Source organism: Bos indicus x Bos taurus, chromosome 20, assembly GCF_003369695.1.
Source record: "Bos indicus x Bos taurus breed Angus x Brahman F1 hybrid chromosome 20, Bos_hybrid_MaternalHap_v2.0, whole genome shotgun sequence".
In the NCBI taxonomy this organism is placed as follows: domain Eukaryota; kingdom Metazoa; phylum Chordata; class Mammalia; order Artiodactyla; family Bovidae; genus Bos; species Bos indicus x Bos taurus.
The window spans coordinates 58,235,659-58,254,741 of NC_040095.1; the positions used below are offsets into that span (position 1 = coordinate 58,235,659).

At 48.7% G+C, this 19,083-nt stretch overlaps 1 protein-coding gene across 7 annotated transcripts in view; it reads right to left on the minus strand.

The window, feature by feature from the left end:
• Positions 1-19,083, minus strand: part of OTULIN (OTU deubiquitinase with linear linkage specificity) — a 71,745-nt gene that overhangs the window by 20,224 nt on the left and 32,438 nt on the right. For 4 of the 7 annotated variants that reach the window (XM_027520569.1, XM_027520572.1, XM_027520573.1 and 1 more), the window contains 2 exons: positions 7,850-7,926; positions 2,107-2,201 (listed from right to left, as the gene is read on the minus strand). In XM_027520569.1, coding sequence (XP_027376370.1) covers positions 2,107-2,201; positions 7,850-7,926 — 172 coding nt within the window. Of the gene's footprint in view, positions 1-2,106; positions 2,202-7,849; positions 7,927-16,138; positions 16,462-19,083 lie in introns of those variants that run through there. The other 3 variants (XM_027520568.1, XM_027520571.1, XM_027520575.1) reach the window with 3 other exon arrangements.

The window sequence follows — 19,083 nt, forward strand, 5'->3', positions numbered from 1 at the left end:
ACTCCAGAAGTTGGTGATGGACAGGGAGGCCTGGCGTGCTGCGATTCATGGGGTTGAAAAGAGTCGGACGCGACTGAACTGAACTGAACTGAAACTCTTTAATGAGGAGACAGGAAAGAAAAGAGATGTACCCAGCTTATATGCCCAATCCCCCAGCCGTGTCTGACTCTTTGCAACCCTATGGTCTATTGCCCACCAGGCTCCTCTATCCATGGGATTTTCCAGACAAGAACACTGGAGTGGGTTGCCATTTCCTACGCAAGGGGAATCTTCCTGGCCCAAGGCTCAAACCCTCATCTTTTGCATCTCCCTGTGTTGACAGATGGATTCTTTACCTGGCTATGTCTCCATATTAAAAATAATACTCTGTCCCCCAAATTTCCATGAAGTACATAAAAGACTATATGTATTGTCTTGGAGGTGCCTGGATAAATTCTGTTTTTTAAAAAGTGGATTGAAATGTCATTATTATTCAGCCTGGAAGTGAAAGAAGGAAATGAAAATTCTCGGTGACATGCTCAGTCACTCAAACACAGCCATCCAAACGGACCGTTTTGAGCACACTCCCCTTAAAAGGACACCATGAAATCCCAGGGAGCTGGTCCAGGCACCTGGCTGACTGAGATCTCCGCTGGATGCTGCTCAGGCCTCAGCATCAACTTTCAGGCTTTCCCATCTCACTCCCCCTTGACCACATGGATCTGTCACTTGCCCTGCTCTTCCTCGACAGCCACTTAAAACCCTGTTTCCCCCTCAACACACACGTACACAAAGGAAGAAGTGACACCCTCCTGGGGTGGGGACCCCGTAGACAGTCATCCTGTGTCCAAGCACTGGACCCTGTCGTAAGTTGTTTTCAAGATTCAAGTCACAGGATGATGTTCGAAGTGGACATAAAAGTATTTCTTTCCAATAATAGAATTCTGAGAGCTGCATTTCTGTTCAGTGGCCCAACCACTGCAATAGAAGGCCCATCAGGGAGACTTATGCCTACTAAATGCACCTCTTCCCTATGGTGAACCCCCAGCTGTCCCAAATAGTAGTTCAACAGCAACCGCACCTTTCCAAATGCATAAATCACTCATGGGATCGTGCAGTACACTGTAGTCCATATTCAGTGAAAAAATCCAGAGAAGCGGGCCCAGCGGTCCAAATCTGCGGTGTACAAGGGTCAACTGTAGGAGCAATCTCCACCCATGGGGGATGCTGGATTCAGGATCCACCTGAGGGGGACCAAGAGGGGTGCTGCCTGACTCCTATGCGGCGGGAGTGGTGACCCAGCCTGGCCACAGCCCAGCGGGGCCGCGTCATGGGAATCCCCGACGTCCCACAGCCTTGGAAGAACTACCTTTGGGTCATCCAGTTATGCAATGGGACTGAGAGGGGGCAGCTCCTGGGGTACCCTAAATAAAGGCAGGAGCTCCAGGTCCCACTGCTAAGGGAGTGAGGGAGAGTCCAGGCCCCGAGGACTGGAGGATGTGAAAATAAATCCAGGTGGGGACAGCAGATGTAGGTCACACAAGGCTGTGACCTCACCGGCCAGAAGGGCATTTCAGCCAAATGCCCCCAAGGGGCCAACCCGTGGCTGGCCCAGCTCAAAAGAGCACACAGTCATTTATGCGTTTTTCAAAGAAGTCAAGTTGCTGACTAACTGATAATGATTTTGTATTAATACTGAGACGGCCCTTATCTTTGCAGTCTGTTTCCTCATCTCTAAAGTTAGAAGCCCTGTTGTAACACAGTCTAATGGCAGTTGTCGTAACTATAACATCTAAACATAACGGCAACCCACTCCAGTATTCTTGCCTGGAGAATCCGATGGACAGGGGAGCCTGGTGGGCTGCTGTTCAAGGGGTTGCACAGAGCTGGACACGACTGAAGCGAATTAGCATGCACGCGTGCATGGGAGAAGGCAATGGCAACCCGCTCCAGTACTCTTGCCTAGAGAATCCCATGGACAGGCGAGCCTGGTGGGCTGCTGTCTATGGGGTCGCACAGAATCGGACACAACTGAAGCGACTTAGCAGCATACAAAAGGACATGCTAAATAATTACCTATGGTAGACTACTGGAAAAACTCAAAATGCACGCATCCAGGCGTCATACCTTTTTCATACATGTTGCTTTTTGCGTATTTCCCCTCCATTCTTTTTTGCAGTAGTCCATGATATCCATTTCAGGAGCTACACTTAATCTAGCTTCTGTGAAAGAATCCAAAAAAAGGGGTGGGGTAGGGGGGAGGGGGAATAAGGAGACAAAGTATGATCAGAATAACAGCACAGCTTCGTCTGAGAGTTCCTTTCTTGCTCACTGCAGTCCCTCCCACGTCTAGAATCCCAAGACTGCTGACCACCCAGTGCATTTAGTAGGCCACCACCTGACTCCCAGATGACCACAGAGGTCTCCCGCTGAGCCTGTCACCAGACCCTACCGGCCATCCCCCACACAGCAGCCAGAGTGGTGCATTCAAAAACCTAAGTGAGATGCTACCTACCCCAGCTGGGCTCCAGGGCCTCCCATCACACCTGGGAGTCTACTCCCTTCCTCCCTACAAGAGGCCCCCCTGCCCTGGCCCTCCACTGCCTCTCGGGTCTCAGCTCCCCCACTACCCACACCGACAGCTCCTGCCCTACCTGTGAGGTACCTGCTCCTCACGCTCTGCAGGTCTCTGCTTACCTCTGACACTGACATTCAATGTCAAAACATCTCACACACACACTCTCTCTCTCATACACACACACTCACACACACACTTTCACTCTGTTCCCCTTACATGGTTCTGCTTTTCTTCTTGGCACTGATCTACACCTGACATATTTCTTTCTCTGTACCCTGCCTCTCTCATCCTTAAACACACACACACATACACACTTTCACTCTGTTCCCCTTACATGGTTCTGCTTTTCTTCTTGGCACTGAGCAGCACCTAACATATTTCTTTTTCTGTATGCTGCTTCTCCCATCCCTACACACACACACACACACACACACATACATACACACATAGCAAAACATGAGCTCCCTGAGGGCAGGGGCTTGGTCTGTTTCTCAGCTGTGCCCTCAGCACCGGCAACCACACTGACCTAAGTATCCTCAAATAATGTTCATTCAAACACGCAATAGTCTAAGCTTTGAGACCACATAGCTAGTGACTTGTAATTTTTCCACATCCATTATACAAAGAGATAACACCTCTATTACAGATGTATATTTAATAATCTTTATTTCGTTATATCCTGCTTTGATCCCAAAGGGCTATAAACTGTTGATAATCAGCCAGAAACTAACGGAGCTCTCAATGTGAGCTGAAACACAGGCCTGTTTGATTCTAATAACACATACCCCCCAAATAAAAGAGATAACTGATGATCAGACAGATGTTACAGTAAAAAATAAAAAGGCCTTAAGACTTCTCTTGTTTAACACACGAGGCCTGGGGTTGGATTATGTGGCCTAGGCATATGCACGCACACGTGTAGGTCTTTGTATGTTTTAGGAAGAAAGAGAGCTAAATTCCCAGGCATATCTTGACTTCCTTTTTAAAATATTGAAGAAGTAAATGTTAGCAAAGAAATCAGGATATAAACACAGAAGTACCTCATGGCATATTTACTCAAGAGGAAGTTGTACATAAAGATGTTATAGTCAACTCAATCCAACAAACACTGTGTTTCTAATATGTGCCAAGCACTGAGCTAGGAGCAGAGGCATATGAAGATGATAAAGGCCCAGATTTGGTCCTGAAAGGGTTTAGAGACTACTTAAGAAGAAAGGACCACAGGCCTTGACCCTGCAAGATGTGATGGATGTGGGATGACGGATGGAGGAGCACAAGAAGAACCCCTAAGCCCTTCCTGCACTTTAATAAGTAAAACAACTTTTTAAGACATAAAATGTCAGAATTGCCTATTTTAAAAATCTCATTGATAAATCCTTTCATAAGGAAAATAAACCTTCTATACAAAAGGGAAAATAACACACACACAGGTAACAAATACATTTATCTGTGCTTAAGTCAGGATTGGCTTAAAGGTGAACCAGACCTAGAGCCTAGACCACGAATACCACGGCTGCACAGCCAACCCTCAAATAAAGAGCAGTCACTGTCAAAAACACTTTGTGAGTATTTATTAGTGGAAGGAAGAGTTCCCTTTAATCGCTTTTCAACTCGCCTCCTCAGAAAGCCCGAGGAGCTACACGTGTCCAGAGTCGAGGATGTTCACTGGGACATGTTCTGCCACGAGCAGAGCAGCTTCCAGCTCGGGAAGGGCCCCCAGAGAAGAAAGTCCAGCCCTGGTGCTCTCCTCACCCACGGTCCACTTTCCTGTGGGTTGGACACCCGGGCCCTCCACAGGCCGGCAGGGGCCCCATCTCAGGACTGAGTGGAGGAGGCAGGAGGCTGACTGGGCTCAGAGCCCAGGCCACAAGCCACAGTCCTCTGATGAATCAGAGGTCTGCGTGAGGCAGTGAGGGTGGGAAAATGGGTACTTAAACAGCTGCCAGCATCGGAAGTGCACCCCCAGTCCCATCCAGCTGGGCACTGGGAGGAAGACTCCAAGAGCCACTGCAGGCTGGGAGCTGGAGATGCAGGACGGCCTGAGCCCGACCTCAGGCAGCTTACAGTGTAAGTCAGCGTCTGCTCTAGTTATCTGCTTGCTACATAGGCTGCTTACTGCCCCAGGAATGCACATTTCTAATGGCCAAATAAACTCCACCAAAAACAAATTCAAAAAACACAAAGGGGAAGCTGAAAATCAAGAGTGGTCACCAGAAGCTGAAATAACCAAGAGGTTTTGTTCCTTAACCACCATATGGTGACCAAGACAAGGATTCAGACCCTTGGAGGATGTGAAGTTAAAACTGAACCCTTCCAGAATGCTGGGACTCTCAATCAAGAGGCTAGGGCAAGAATTGAAAACTTTTTCTCTAATGGGCCAGAGTGTAAATAACGTAGGCTTTAAGGCTATAAAGTTTCTGTCACAACTACTCAACTTACTATTCATGAAAATCACCATGTGCGATGTGTAAACTAAGGAGTTCCAATAAAACTTTATTTACAAAACCAGGTGGCATCTCAGCTTTGGCCAGGGAGCTAGTGTTTGCTGACCCCTGGACTAGGTGGGGTCAGCTTCCTGGGTGGCACGAATGGTAAAGAATCTGACTGCCAATGCAGGAGATGTTAAGAGATATAGGTTCAATCCCTGGGTCGGGAAGATCCCCTGGAGAAGGAAATGGCAACCAGTTCCTTGCCTGGAGAATCCCATAGACAGAGGAGTCTGGTGGGCTACCGTCCACGGGGTCGCAAAGAATAGGACATGACTCAGGCTACTTTGCACTCACGGACTAGGTGATTAACAGAGAGCATGAGAAAACTTTCTGCTTTGACCTGGGATCTGCCTTGGGGACAGAGGACCTAAGATCTCATAACCACAGGCCAGCTCTCACACAGGGACAGGGTGTGACTTCACATCAGCTGCAAGACCCTGGGAACTCAAACCCAGAAATTCACCTGACGTGGCCCAAGGCAGGTGACTCCTGGGTGCACGGCAGAAACGAGACCAAACTCCCTCACACTCAAGACAGGCTGCACAATCTCTCCACAGACACACAAAAGCTGAACGTAGAACCAAACTCTGAAGAAACAAGAAGTAAGCAAAAACAGCAACTGGCATAAGTAGACCTGCCAGGATTTTCAGCTAATGGAATTATCAGGTCCAGAAAAGAATGTTTAAAATGCTTAAGGGAATAAAAGAAGAAATAAAAACTTGAGCAAAGAGCAATACACTATCAAAAAAGACCAAGCAAATTGGGAAGGAAAACAGATCTTTTCCAAAAGAGAAAGAGAAAACCTTTCTAAAGGAACTATCCAGAATGTAACAGAGGCCAAAAGTCAGAAAATACTTGAAAGGGTGTGTAACTGAGGGCCCTGGATAACTGAATGGGAGCTAGCAAACACCTGATTTGGAACTCTGGAAGCAGTAAACAGAATAGGAAAAAGGCAGTATTTAGAGAGATAATGGCTGAGAATTCTGAACTGATGAAAACTAAGCATCTTCAGATTTTAAAAGGTAAAAACAATCCCTAACAAAGTGCTAAAAAAAAAAAAAATCCGTACTTAAGAGACGCTGAGGAGAAACTTGTAGGACACCGAAGACAGAGAGGAGACAGGGAAAGACAGACTGCCAAGAGTCAGACTGACTGCAGTGTTTTCCAAGAGAAGACAGGGAAAGACAGACTGCCAAGAGTCGGACTGACCACAGTGTTTTCAACTATGAAAGAAACAAGAGAGTGGAATGAAACCTTCAAGGAAAATTAGAGAAAATGTATTATTCACCTGGGGTTATTCACGAAACAAGGTGAAGTCAAGACATTTTTGCAAAAAACGGAGCTGCTCACCAGAGGCCCATCCACAGGATGTTACATCAGGAAGGACAACGAAGCCAGAAGGACTGAGATGCACGGTGTGAAGGGACCCGTGTTGCCTCAGACCAGAGCTGGAAGAGACAAGACCCCCTGAAAAGCACCTGTGTGGGGCTCCCCTGGGGACAGAAGGGAACCCAACAGAGAGCCCACAGAGCAAGCGAGGAGGCCAGAGGCCCCTGCAGACAGGGCAGGAACAGACAAGGGCTGAGGAAGCGCCTTCTCCTCAGGACGGGACTGCCAAGTCCTACCATTGAGGTGAAGTGTGTGCAACTGCCGTTGGGGCCCTGAGACGCCTCTGAAGGCTGTGGGGGCCGGGAACCCGCGGGGCTGGACCACAACAGAGCGCATCATCTTCCCCGGTTACCACAGGGAGGAGTTCCGCCAACTCCCTGTGAGGAAGGCTAGAGAACTGTCTTCAGAGACCCCACCCGTATCTTCTGCTCCTAATGACACATCCTAACACTTTGTCACCAGCACCGTAAATGAGAGCCGGTTCCTAAACCAGAACATTACGCAAGTGGCGCGCAGGAAAACGCCGCTTGTGAATCATTCGGTGGCTCAGTCATGTCCGACTCTGCGACCCTGTGGACTGCGGCACTCCAGGCCTGTTGTCCTTCACCATCTCCTGGAGTTTGATCAAACTCACGTTTTTGATTCAGTGATGCCATCCAACCATCTCATTCTGTCAGCCCCTTCTCCTCCTTCCCTCTGTCTGAATGGTCTGTGGGGTATCCCCTAATGGAGCTCCCTCCCTGGCCTCCTGCCCGGGGCAACTTGGGGAGGAAGGAGGTGCTTCCCCACACCCGGCCCGACGGCCATGGTCGAAGCAGGCTCACCCTAGCAGCCAGGGGTCGATGGATGCTGAAGGATGAACAGAGCGCATGCGGCTGAGCACAAGTGTGGACAGGAAGTCACAACATGACGGGAGAATTAAGAGCTATCATGTCCACCACCGTTCTTTCTTATAAGTCAAATCAAATTCACATGGCCTTCTGCACTCAAAGACCCAGAGGGCCAGCTTCACAGTAAATCCTTCCACTTGAAACGAAAAACGCACTTCAAACCCCAACTCTCCCTCTATGAAAATAAGGAAGTCAAGAACTTAAGAGAGAGTGGTGTCAAGAGGTTAGACAAATTCTCACGGGTGCAAAAATGCTATGAATGTAAGGAACGCAAGCAAAGTACTTGCAGTGAAATTTTAAAGCCTCAGAAAACAGTAGTCCCCAAATACACCCAAAATATTTTTACCCAGCAAAATGAATAATCCAGTGGAGGTAAGACCAAATGCCTAAGAATGCTTCCGAGGAAGTCCATCTTCCTAGGAAAGTGTGTCTCAATATTTTATGAAAATGGATATACTGATTTAACTGCATTTTCTACTATAAACAGTAAGAACTCTTTATAAAGAAAACAATTTCAAACGTACCTGATGACCCTCTTTCATGTATAAGTAATTCTTTCTCCTTTTCTATTTCATCCGCCGCACGATACATGTCCTCCTCGCTGAAATCACACCAAATCAGACATTTCAAAAATTTGTGGCACTGACATGTCCTTCTTATCACAACATGCAGCTGCTTTACGAATTTATAAGACACGCAAAGTTTAACGTTTTTACATTACATGATGATAGTCTGATAAAATATGGGTTTTTCGCCTTAGACTTGTATTTTTAGCATTACTCAGACTTTTTGAAGTTAGACATTTTACCGCTCCACTGGCTACGTGGTTCTGGGGCCATTTCAACTGTGATGTCTTTAATGCCTCCACCACACACGTAAGCATCTTAGCATGCTCATCTATGCTCATCAGCGAAACTGTTTCTGACTCTCCAGGTTTCAAGCATGGAGATGGTGCTAATAAAAGCACTGAGGAGCGCAGGCCAACTGCCGACTTTGGGACATCACAGGCAAATTTTCCAAGAGCTCCTCGAAAAAAAAGGACAGGAGATTCACAAGATCCCCTGGGCCACACCAGCTCCCTGAGGCGCTCCTGCTCCCTGATGCCCACAGGAAAGCAGCTCCCCAACCTTGTGCTGGGCATATGCCCACCAACCCCCACACTTTTGTTGGGACTTACACAGCAGCTCCCTAAAGAGTCTCCTGGCTCCTTCAGTGAGCCAACAAGAACCTACTAAGTCCTGGAAAGGAGAAAACCCCACTGGCTGCTAGACAAGGAGAGCAAATGGAACTTTCAGATTCTAAGATGACTCCTGTTCCCCTCAAGATGCACCATGGTGATGGGAAACAGTGATGCCATTCTGTTTTTGCTGGAACACAGGACAGGTGAGAGCGCAAGTCGCCCAAAAATGGAAGATGGGGAGGTAAGGCACGGAGGATGGGAGAAGCCTGGAGGCCTGTGGACCGATGTCTGCTGGAAGGGGAGACCAGCACACCCTGCAGGGCCCAGAAAGGTCAGAACTAGAGGTACACCGAGGACTTTGTGGGGGGCATGGGAGACCTCCAGGGCCGCAAGCAACAGACCCCCCGTTCCCAGTACTCCCCACAACAGCACACCCCTGCTCCTCACACAGGACGGGAGGCTCCAGGCACCGGGGCACATAGGAAAGAGGAGTTACTTAGGAACTAAGGGGATGGCCCCCGCGTGCCTGACTCCGGGAGCTCCCCAGCGCCTCGAGCACGGCTCAGAAGCCAGAGGAAAGAGGAAGGGGGTGCCGCTGAGAGAAACAGACTGAGGTGGGGACCAACACACCCTCCACCCTTGAAACCCTTCAACGGCTCCCAAATAAGCAGGGAAGTCTAAATCTGGACGCACCCCACCACGCTAGCCCTACACACACACACACACACACTTCAGGCCAAACACTTGATGGGCCCAGCCTGTGCTTTTACACCTGTGACTGGCTCTGCTGACACCCCTGCATGAATGGCTCACTGTCCACCCCAACAGGGCACAGGCTGTGTGGGCGGCCTCGCTGGAGCATGCCACAGGCTGCAGTTGACCACCAGGGTGTGACCATTCCTCACTCCAGCCCTCGTCAACCACGTGCATCACGTGGAACTCAAGGGACTACACTTCTCAGCACCTAAATTTATCCACCTGTAAAAATAACGGTGAGAGGACTCACAAGAAACTGCTCTGAAAATAAGACACGCAGGCACTCAACAGTCAAAAAAGTTAGCTAGCCTCATTAATTCTCGTATCTATCCATCTGGGCAGAGGAGGGACGGATGATTCACCCAATGATCATTTCTTACCCGTTTTCCTTTTCTTCTCTTTTCTCGAAAGTGATGGTGTGTGTGTGCCTGTCTTTTGTTGTTGTTGTGGGATTGAGGGGGACATATTAGGGAAAGGGTACTCTCCATGTGCTCTAACCCCAGTGAGATTTCAAGTAAAAGGTGTGATGTCACCCATGCAGCCAGGGCCAGGGTTAAAAGCAAACAGAAACCAGATTCACAGGGACTATACATCAAACACTTCAAGTAAAAAGTGACTAAACGTGTTAGTTCTTCTTTTAATAGTTTAATGTTATCTTTCAGCCTCCTTCCAAGCTTTATTAAATAGGAGAGAAATTCTGATCGTATAAAACCGGCATTTAAGTGAATCGTTTTCATAATACCATTATCAGAAGCACGTCTTTGTGGAAGCCACTTCCCCAATCTTGGCCTCAGTTTTCTCATCTTCAAAATGAGATGACCAGACAAGATCTAAATCATCTATGTAGTTCCTCTTCCAGTTCTTGGTTCTAACGGACTATGAAGTTATTCTCACTTCATGCGAATTCTGTGGCTATGGGCAGGCGTCTCTGCCTCCACTCTTGTCTCCTGCCTTTCTTATCTACAGAATAACCAAAGTGCATGGCAACACCAGGGCCCAGAGGAGGTTCTCTAAACTAGCATCTCTCTGAATAGCCGCAAATACAAACTCCCACAAAGACCAACATCAGAGAAACGAAGAGAAGCCTACAGGAGAACTAAGTGCAACGGGAAGACAGAGCAGAAAGGAAGGTTACTGGAAACAGAAATGCGGTGATTCAAGACATACAGAAGAAGCACAGCAGAAACTGATGAATGGGAGGCCCAGAGTGTATTCAAATCACTTTAGCCACACTATTTCATTCAGATTCTGTGCATGGCCACCAAAGACATCTGCTAACTCTCCAAGGCTACCAGGGAAACTGTAATACGGTTTTTAAAGACCATTGTATTTCCTTGGGGAGAAGCTATAAGTTCAAGCAATAAAGCTCAATTAGTTTGATCAGAAAATGAGACATTTAATAGCCAAAATGAAATATTCATCCAACACGAGGACTGCCAACTAGAGAGATGTGGGAAAGCAAGAAAAATTAAAATAATTTTATTTAAGAAAATACTTCACTTAGTAAGCCTTTAACTTTTTTAAATATCAAAAAGGAACTAATATTTTTAACAGCAAAAAGAAATTATATTTAAAATCGGGAATCTGAAATAGCTGGAGGTTTAAATTTTTGTTTGGGAAAGGAAGACAGGGAAACAATGAAAGGAAAGGGGCTATTTGATAAGATCAGATCTTCCGTGCTGACCAGTTTCAGAAATGTGGCAATTTTGTGTGTGTGTCAAGCTGGGGTTGGGATGAGAGGTGTTCACCATTTGGCACAGAGTCCATTGAAATCCATAGGCTCAGAATGATCACTACAGCAAAAAATTTCCTTCCAGAAAACATACAGATTGCTAGAAAAGTAGTGAAGAAAAGTAAAAGTCTTAAATGTGACCTGATTTCTTGGGGACCATGGCATGTGAGCAGTACTCAGTTAAAATTTTAAAACCAAAATGCTAATAATTCCTGCTTAGAACATTATTAGTTTAGCACCATAATGTTATTCTAAAGTGTGTATTTTCAAGCTCCCATTTTCTCTTAGAAATGAAATATTTTACTCTTAATGTTAAAGTATCAATATACACCATTGAGCAGGTTACATGACACTGTCTGTTAACTTATAACCTTCCTCTTGCTCTGTTCAAAGACCTGGATAACAATAAATGAAACTTAATTTTAAAATGCTGACTACATTTAGACAAAATTATACTAGTCCCCAAAACAAAAGCTATAATATAAGCTAAAAACACAGAGCTCAGCGAAGCAGAAGACATTTCTGTGAAGCCAATTTTTCGATTTCTGATAAACTGAACACATAATATGAAAAAAGTCAACTCTAACATATGCAAAGCTAACAAGACAGCATCTCAGTCACTCACTGTTGTGGACATTTGCACCAAGTTCCCCTTAGCTATCTAAAGAAGCTAAACTGAGTATGACTCTGTTCAGCTCTCTGGACTTGCAGCTCATGCTTAATTTGGCCTGTCCTAGAAGACCAACAGCCTGGGCAGTGTAGATGAGACAGCGGCAACCACTGTGACACCGGGCACCGTCCCACACAAACACAGGAAAAGCAAAGATCACTCTACTCAGCCTTTCTCCACCTCTCAGCGGTTGTCTAAGATGAGTGAGCCACACATCAAATGCAGGAAAGTACCGGCGCCCAGGCCAAAATTCCACCTCCTTTCTGCAAGTGGACTTTCCATGACTGGCTCAGTGACTCCCAAAGGGGTCTGGGGACAAGCTGGACCCCTGCAACCTAAGGTTTCTCAGGGGCACCCCAGCTCTGAAGCAGGTTCTACCCCCAGGTGGGGAAAGGACCAGAAGGGAGTAGCTGTTACCCCATCAGACAGCACCCCCGCAGCTACTAAGGCGCGAGGTGGGTGAGAAAACACATTCGCTCTTAGCAACACCCAAGAGCAAGGGCTTCACAAGTTGCTAGTTACAGCCCTTCTGATCCACAGCTTTCCTCTGAACCTCAGTCCAGAAAGACATAAATATGCATACAATTTTGCTTTCGATTTCAGAAGGGTACACAGACACATCATGCTGCCCTCTACACACCACGAGCCTGTGGACCCGATTTAAACCCTGTCCCCTCCTCAGGCAGATAGAGAAGGACCATGGAGTAGGCTCACTTCTCAATTCCCAAAGCATGTCTAGCCTGGACACAAACCATGTCCAGGGCCACCCTGGTCCTCAGGGGCCAGAGTCTTAGCTTAGCTGAAAGGAAGAAGTGGGTCCACCCTAAGTTTCAATTTTATGGGTCAGGTGAGCAGGAGACAGAGGATAGGAGACCTGCTGACAGGAAGAGTGAGGAAGTTTCCAAAGAAGTCAACTGAATCAGGTCTGACCTAACACTTCCTCAAAAGGGACCCTGCATCGTCGTGCAAGCCGTCCCTGGGGCTTGTCCAAGGGATGCCAGCCAACCACAGTTCTCAAATGAAGGAAGGAAAGGAAAGCGATTCAGAATGCAGCTTATCCACAAGATCTCTGTGTCTGTCTTCCCCACGATTTCTCTAGGGGGAAATCACAGTGAGCCCAGTCACAAGGAATCTGTATCCTATGGACAGCCTAGGAAATGAGCCATCCCTCTGTCGACTCATGGCTAATCCCCTCAGAGTCATATTCTGAATGTATAAAGGCTGCCAAAGTTGGGTTTGTATTCATAATTTCTATCCACTGAATGAATTACAATGACTCTGCAGGATGTCCCCAAACATCTGCATCTTATGGTGTTTCGTATTGGCAGGTGCAAGCACTTTACTCAATTTCTGTGCAGATCAAACTTAACTCTCTGGGTGGGAAGAAGGGACTTGGCTCCAGTCACAGAAAAACACAAGGTTAAAAAACCATTTTAGGACCTAGTTCAGGCATTCCACTATGTCCCTATATCTGCACTCAACTCTTAGGCTGCACACATCATCGTGGGAGAACGGCACACGCTACGCTGCAAACTACACAATGGACAATGTGAGGCAGCAGTTTCCCTGGCCCTTAAGAAAGTATCCCAACACAGCAGCCCACCGCCCATATAACAAATAGGAAAGCCCAAAACGTGGGATGTGACGTTCAGAAGCTGCCATTTGAAATTCTTTTCACCTCCTTTCCCTTGCTTCCCTTTGTTCTCTTACCAGTTAAAAGAGAATGAGGTCATCAAAGACAACAAAAATAGCAAGAAAAAGAAATTAAGCTACTACTTAAAAGGCAAACTGGAACATCTATTCCAGAAAAAAAAAAAGTGAAGTTTGCAGGCATTATAAGTCATGCCTCTCTGCCCAGTTTTGCTGAGGAAGCCAGAAAGACGTTGCGGGGAGGGGGGCGGTCCCCGGCACCCAGGCACCCAGGCATCGGGGACGTAGCCCTGGAACCTACTCCCTGCACCTCCCTGGCCAAGCTATACGGATCAGATCCGAGCTCAGCTTCCTGACGCACCAAGTGACAGACCTGGACTGGGGTTTTCAGGCCTTTCGGCTCCACGCCTAGAGCTCTGCCGACAGCAGACAGAAGAGACACCTGCACCACAGAACCTGCGCATCAGGAAAGATGTTCCTTTTGCGCCATGACCCACTTCCTCAGGCACTCAGACTCTGGGAAGCACATCCAGCAGAAAAACTTGCCAAATAACTCTGTGTATTTTGGGGACCCTGGTTCAAAGTTTCTGCATCTCCCAGGGGAGGCCAGGAAATGGTTGAGGCAGCGTTTGAGGGCCAGAGCCAGTAGGTGGGGGCACAGCTCAGACTACCTGGGCATAAGTGAGAGAGCAGCAGTTAGCCTGGCAGCAGCAGGTAGGAACCAGCATGAGCTTCGAAGGGGCAGAAGCAAAAGACCACGCCCGCTTTATCAGTTGCTGAGTCTGAAGTAGGGCTCAGACGTACAGAGCAAAACTGCAACCACAGGTCACAGCTGCTCACACATGGGCCTGCACAGTGGTTTCAATTTAAAAATAAAAGGCTACTATTTAAAAATCAAGGGAATTCCCTGGCAGTCCAGCGGTTAGGACTAGGTGGGCCAGGGCCCAGGATTCAATCCCCAGTCAGGTTGTGTCATGGCCAAAAAATAAATAAATAAATAAATAAAAATAGAAAACAAAAATAAAGCACATGGATGAAGTTTTGAAAAAACAAAATAGGGGACTTCCCTGTCGGTCCAGTGGTTAAGATTCCAAGCAGCCACTGCAGAGAACACAGGTTCCATCCCTGATCAGGGAACTACGATCCCACGTGCCATGCTGTTCCGTCCAGCCAAAACAAAACCGATAAATAAATAAATCTTTAAAATAAAGTAAAATTTTTTGAAAAAGAACATTTCAAACAAAACTCAAGAATCTTTGGATTCTTTACAGAAAATCCAGCAACTACTGGCCGGGCTTCCCTGGTGGCTCAGATGGTGAAGAATCTGCCTGCAGTGCGGGAGACCCAGGTTCGATCCCTGGGTCGGGAAGATTCCCTGGAGAAGGAAATGGCAACCCACTCCAGTATTCTTGCCTGGAGAATCCCACAGACAGCGGAGCCCGGCAGGCTGTAGTCCTTGGCATCACAAAGTCAGATCTGACTGAGTGACTAACACACACAGGTTGGAACTTAATGGATTCTACCTCCATCAGACTCAGCTCTCCAGGAACCCATGGTCTACACCTGGCTAGCTTCACTCAGGTGACCTGGCTGGCTCCTGGAGTCAGGAGTTTGAAACCTCCTGCTCTCAATCTTTCCCAGTGGCCATTAAGCGCAGCTAACACTCTCCCAAGGGGTATGGGTGCTCATTGAGAATGTCACAGTCCATAATAAAGGACCATGCAAGCCAGATGATTATAATACATTACCTGTAATAACATTTCCCACCCAGAACCCCTGTTTTTAGGAAATGGGGGTGGGGGGAGAGTGGGAGGCGCAGGGCACTTTCCCGCTAATCTGTCAAACTGGTTTTCTGAGTAGAATTCCAAAGGCATTTGTATGTGACTACCATTTACAAGTGCAGAAAAGTTTCAGCCTTCAAGTTTATATTCTGCTTCCACCCCTGCCCCCAGACTCTTGCGACTTACACCACCTTCTGTACAGTTCAATAAAGAATTGATCAGGCTTCCCTGACGGCTCAGACAGTAAAGAATCCATCTGCAGTGCAGGAGATCTGGGTTCAATCCCTGGGCTAGGAAGATCCCTTGGAGAAAGGACTGGCAACCCACTCCAGTATTCTTGCCTGGAGAATCCCCATGGACAGAGAAGCCAGGTGAGCTACAGTCCATGGGGTCGCAAAGAGTCGGACACGACTGAGCGACAGACACTTTAACCAGCACAGCCTTCCGTATTTAAAAATAAAGGCGGGGGCGGCGGGCGGGGGGGAGCTGGGGACAACTAGAAAAGCAGCCAGCGGCCAAAACAACTAGGTCAAACTCCGTCCGAAGTCTGTCTAACAGGTGGGACGCTCATCAAGCAGAGACTTGCCTTCCAAGAACAAACACGTCGCGTGGTGCGGTGTTCCTGTGGTGGGGGACAAGGGACAACCTTATTTTCCTTCCGGCCATAGGTCGGAGGAAAGATCTCATGGGAGTGAGGTATATAAGAAAATATGCTGCTGGAGTTTGTTTCCCAGGCTTCTGGAGCTTTCTTTAGCTTTAGAGCTACGGAGATATCAAAAAAATGGGAGGAGGGTGTGGGGACACTGGATAACCAGAACTTTTAAGATGCGCCTTCCGGAAAAACTTTTGTAATTGGGACACTGGATACAAGGGTTTAACGAATTCCTCTATTTCCGACGATCGTTCTTAGATGCGAAGGGCCCTCCGCCGGCTACTCCCCAGCCCACCCCATCCCCCCCAATACTCCCCGCAGCGTCCCCTCAGGGGGCCGAGCCCGGAGCCCCCTCCCCGCCCCTGGCCCCGCGCACCGCGCCTCGCACTCACTGCTCGGACGGGCACTGCACCGCGACCCGCGGTGGCCCGCCGGCCGCAGACTTCCCGCCCTCCGGCGCCGCGGCCCCCGCCTCCCATGCCGGCTTCTCCGTACAGCTAGCGCCCGACCACGCTTCGGGCTGAGGCATCGTCCCCCGACTCATGGGGCCGCAGCTGGCGGCGGCGCCGCACGGCTTCGGCCGCCTCCCAGCGATCCGGAGGCCCTCCCGTCGGGGCGCCCGGGCCGCAGCCGTCTCCTCAGCCGCACCGCTGGCCCGCCAGCTAGCTACCGTGCCCAGGGCGCTTCCGCGCGCGTCACCGCCGCCCGCCCCGTGACCTCTGACCCGCGGCGAGGGCGGGAGAGGGGGGCGCGGCCCGCGCGGGCCGGGAGTCTCGCGACGCCCAGGCTGCGCATGCGCCCGCGCGGGGGTGGAGCGGCAAGAGACTAAAGGCCCGCCCACGCGAGACGCCACTGGGCGTACTCCGCCCCCGCCCGCTGGCGCCCCGCCCCGGAGCAGCTCGGAGAGCGCTTTTCTAGTCGCTGACTGCCCCTTGTCGCCGCGTCTCCAGGCGAGAGGGCGAGAAAGCCCTGGACCAGCGGCGGGACGCGTCCTCCGTGAGGAGAAGGCGTTCATTTCAGTTGCTCAGTCGTGTCCGACTCTTTGCGACCCCATGACCGCAGCACGCCAGGCCTCCCTGTCCATCACCAACTTCCGGAGTACACCCAAACCCATGTCCATTGAGTCGGTGATGCCATCCAACCATCTCATCCTCTGTCGTCCCCTTCTCCTCCTGCCCTCAGTCTTTCCTAGCATCAGGGTCTTTTCCAATGAGTCAGCTCTTCGCATCAAGTAGCCAAAGTACTGGAGCTTCAGCTTCAGCATCAGTCCTTCCAATGAACACCCAGTACTGATCTCCTTTAGGATGGACTGTTTGGATCTGCTTGAAGTCCAAGGGACTCTCAAGAGTCTTCTCCAACACCACGGTTCAAAAGCATCAATTCTTCTGTGCTCAGCTTTCTTTATAGTCCAACTCTCACATCCATACATGACCACTGGAAAAGCCATAGTCTTGACTAGATGGACCTTTGTTGGCAAAGTAATGTCTCTGCTTTTTAATATGCTGTCTGAAGTGAAGTGAAGTCGCTAAGTCGTGTCCAACTCTTTGCGACCCGTGGACTGTAGCCTACCAGGCTTCTCCGTCCCTGCGATTCTCCAGGCAAGAGTACTGGAGTGGGTTGCCATTTCCTTCTCCAAGGGATCTTCCTGACCCAGGGATTGAACCCGGCTCTCCTGCATTGCACGCAGACGTGTTACCGTCTGAGCCACCAGGGAAGCTGTCTAGGTTGGTCATAACTTCCCTTCCCAGGAGTAAGTGTCTTTTGATTTTATGGCTGCAATCACCATCTGCAGTGATTTTGGAGCCCAAAAAAATAAAGTCTGACACTGTTTCCACTTTTTCCCCATCTATTTCCCATGAAGTGATGGGACCAGATGCCATGATCTTCGTTTTCTGAATGTTGAGCTTTAAGCCAACTTTTTCACTCTCCTCTTTCACTTTGATCAAGAGGCTCTTTAGTTCCTCTTCACTTTCTGCCATAAGGGTGGTGTCATCTGCATATCTGAGGTTATTGTTATTTCTCCCAGCAATCTTGATTCCAGCTTGTGCTTCCTCCAGCCCAGCGTTTCTCATGATGTACTCTGCATGTAAGTTAAATAAGCAGGGTGACAATATACAGCCCTGATGTACTCCTTTTCCTATTTGGAACCAGTCTGTTGTTCCATGTCCAGTTCTAACTGTTGCTTCCTGACCTGCATACAGGTTTCTCAAGAGGCAGGTCAGGTGGTCTGGTATTCCCATCTCTTTCAGAATTTTCCACAGTTTATTGTGATCCACACAGTCAAAGGCTTTGGCATAGTCAATAAAGCAGAAATAGATGTTTTTCTGGAACTCTTTTGCTTTTTCCATGATCCAGCAGATGTTGGCAATTTGATCTCTGGTTTCTCTGCCTTTTTAAAACCAGCTTGAACATCAGGAAGTTCACAGTTCACGTATTGCTGAAGCCTGGCTTGGAGAATTTTAAGCATTACTTTACTAGCGTGTGAGTTGAGTGCAATTGTGCGGTAGTTTGAGCATTCTTTGGCCTTGCCTTTCTTTGGGATTGGAATGAAAACTGACCTTTTCCAGTCCTGTGGCCACTGCTGAGTTTTCCAAATTTGCTGGCATATTGAGTGCAGCACTTTCACAGCATCATCTTTCAGGATTTGAAATAGCTCAACTGTGACAGGGCCCTATCCTGTTTGGGCACCAATGTTGCCCTGGGCTTTGGAGCTTCACCCTGGGCTTTGGAGCTTCGCCCTCCGCTATCGGGGTTTCCTTTGACTGGAGAGCGAGGGATAGGGGCCATGTGGGTGATGTGTGGCTGCCTTACCCCGGTGACAGTTTCATCACCCTCAGCCTGCATAGCCCGGAGCCCTGAGCCCCGCAGGCCTTGGGGGTCGGGCTTGTGGCTCCAGGGCTGGCAGTTACCGTCTCTTCCTCCATGAGGGCGACAAGTGGGAAGTGGTTGAACCCGACAGGTGAGCCAACGCAGCACAGCGTCTGTTCTCAGACGACATCCTTTCGATAGGAGATTTGATTTACGAGGAGCAAGGAGAAAATATTAACAAACTTCAGAGAAAACAAAAATGTTTCATCTGTGGGGAGGGAATAGTGGGGCAGCCGCTAAAGATGCAAGGGGCGAAGAACGCTGGGCCGAAGTATGGACAAAGAAATGGCTTAGGCAGTTCCAAAATCCAAGTAGTTCTAGGGCAGAACGGGTTCATAATGGGGTTTTATTGAAAGACGAACCTCCAGTAATATGTAGTGGCAGCTCCACTACTCCTTCCAATAAGAGCGCTGGAGAGAGAGACCAGATCTTGAAAAAAGCCTCCTTCGACTCACTAGGGAGCTTGTGT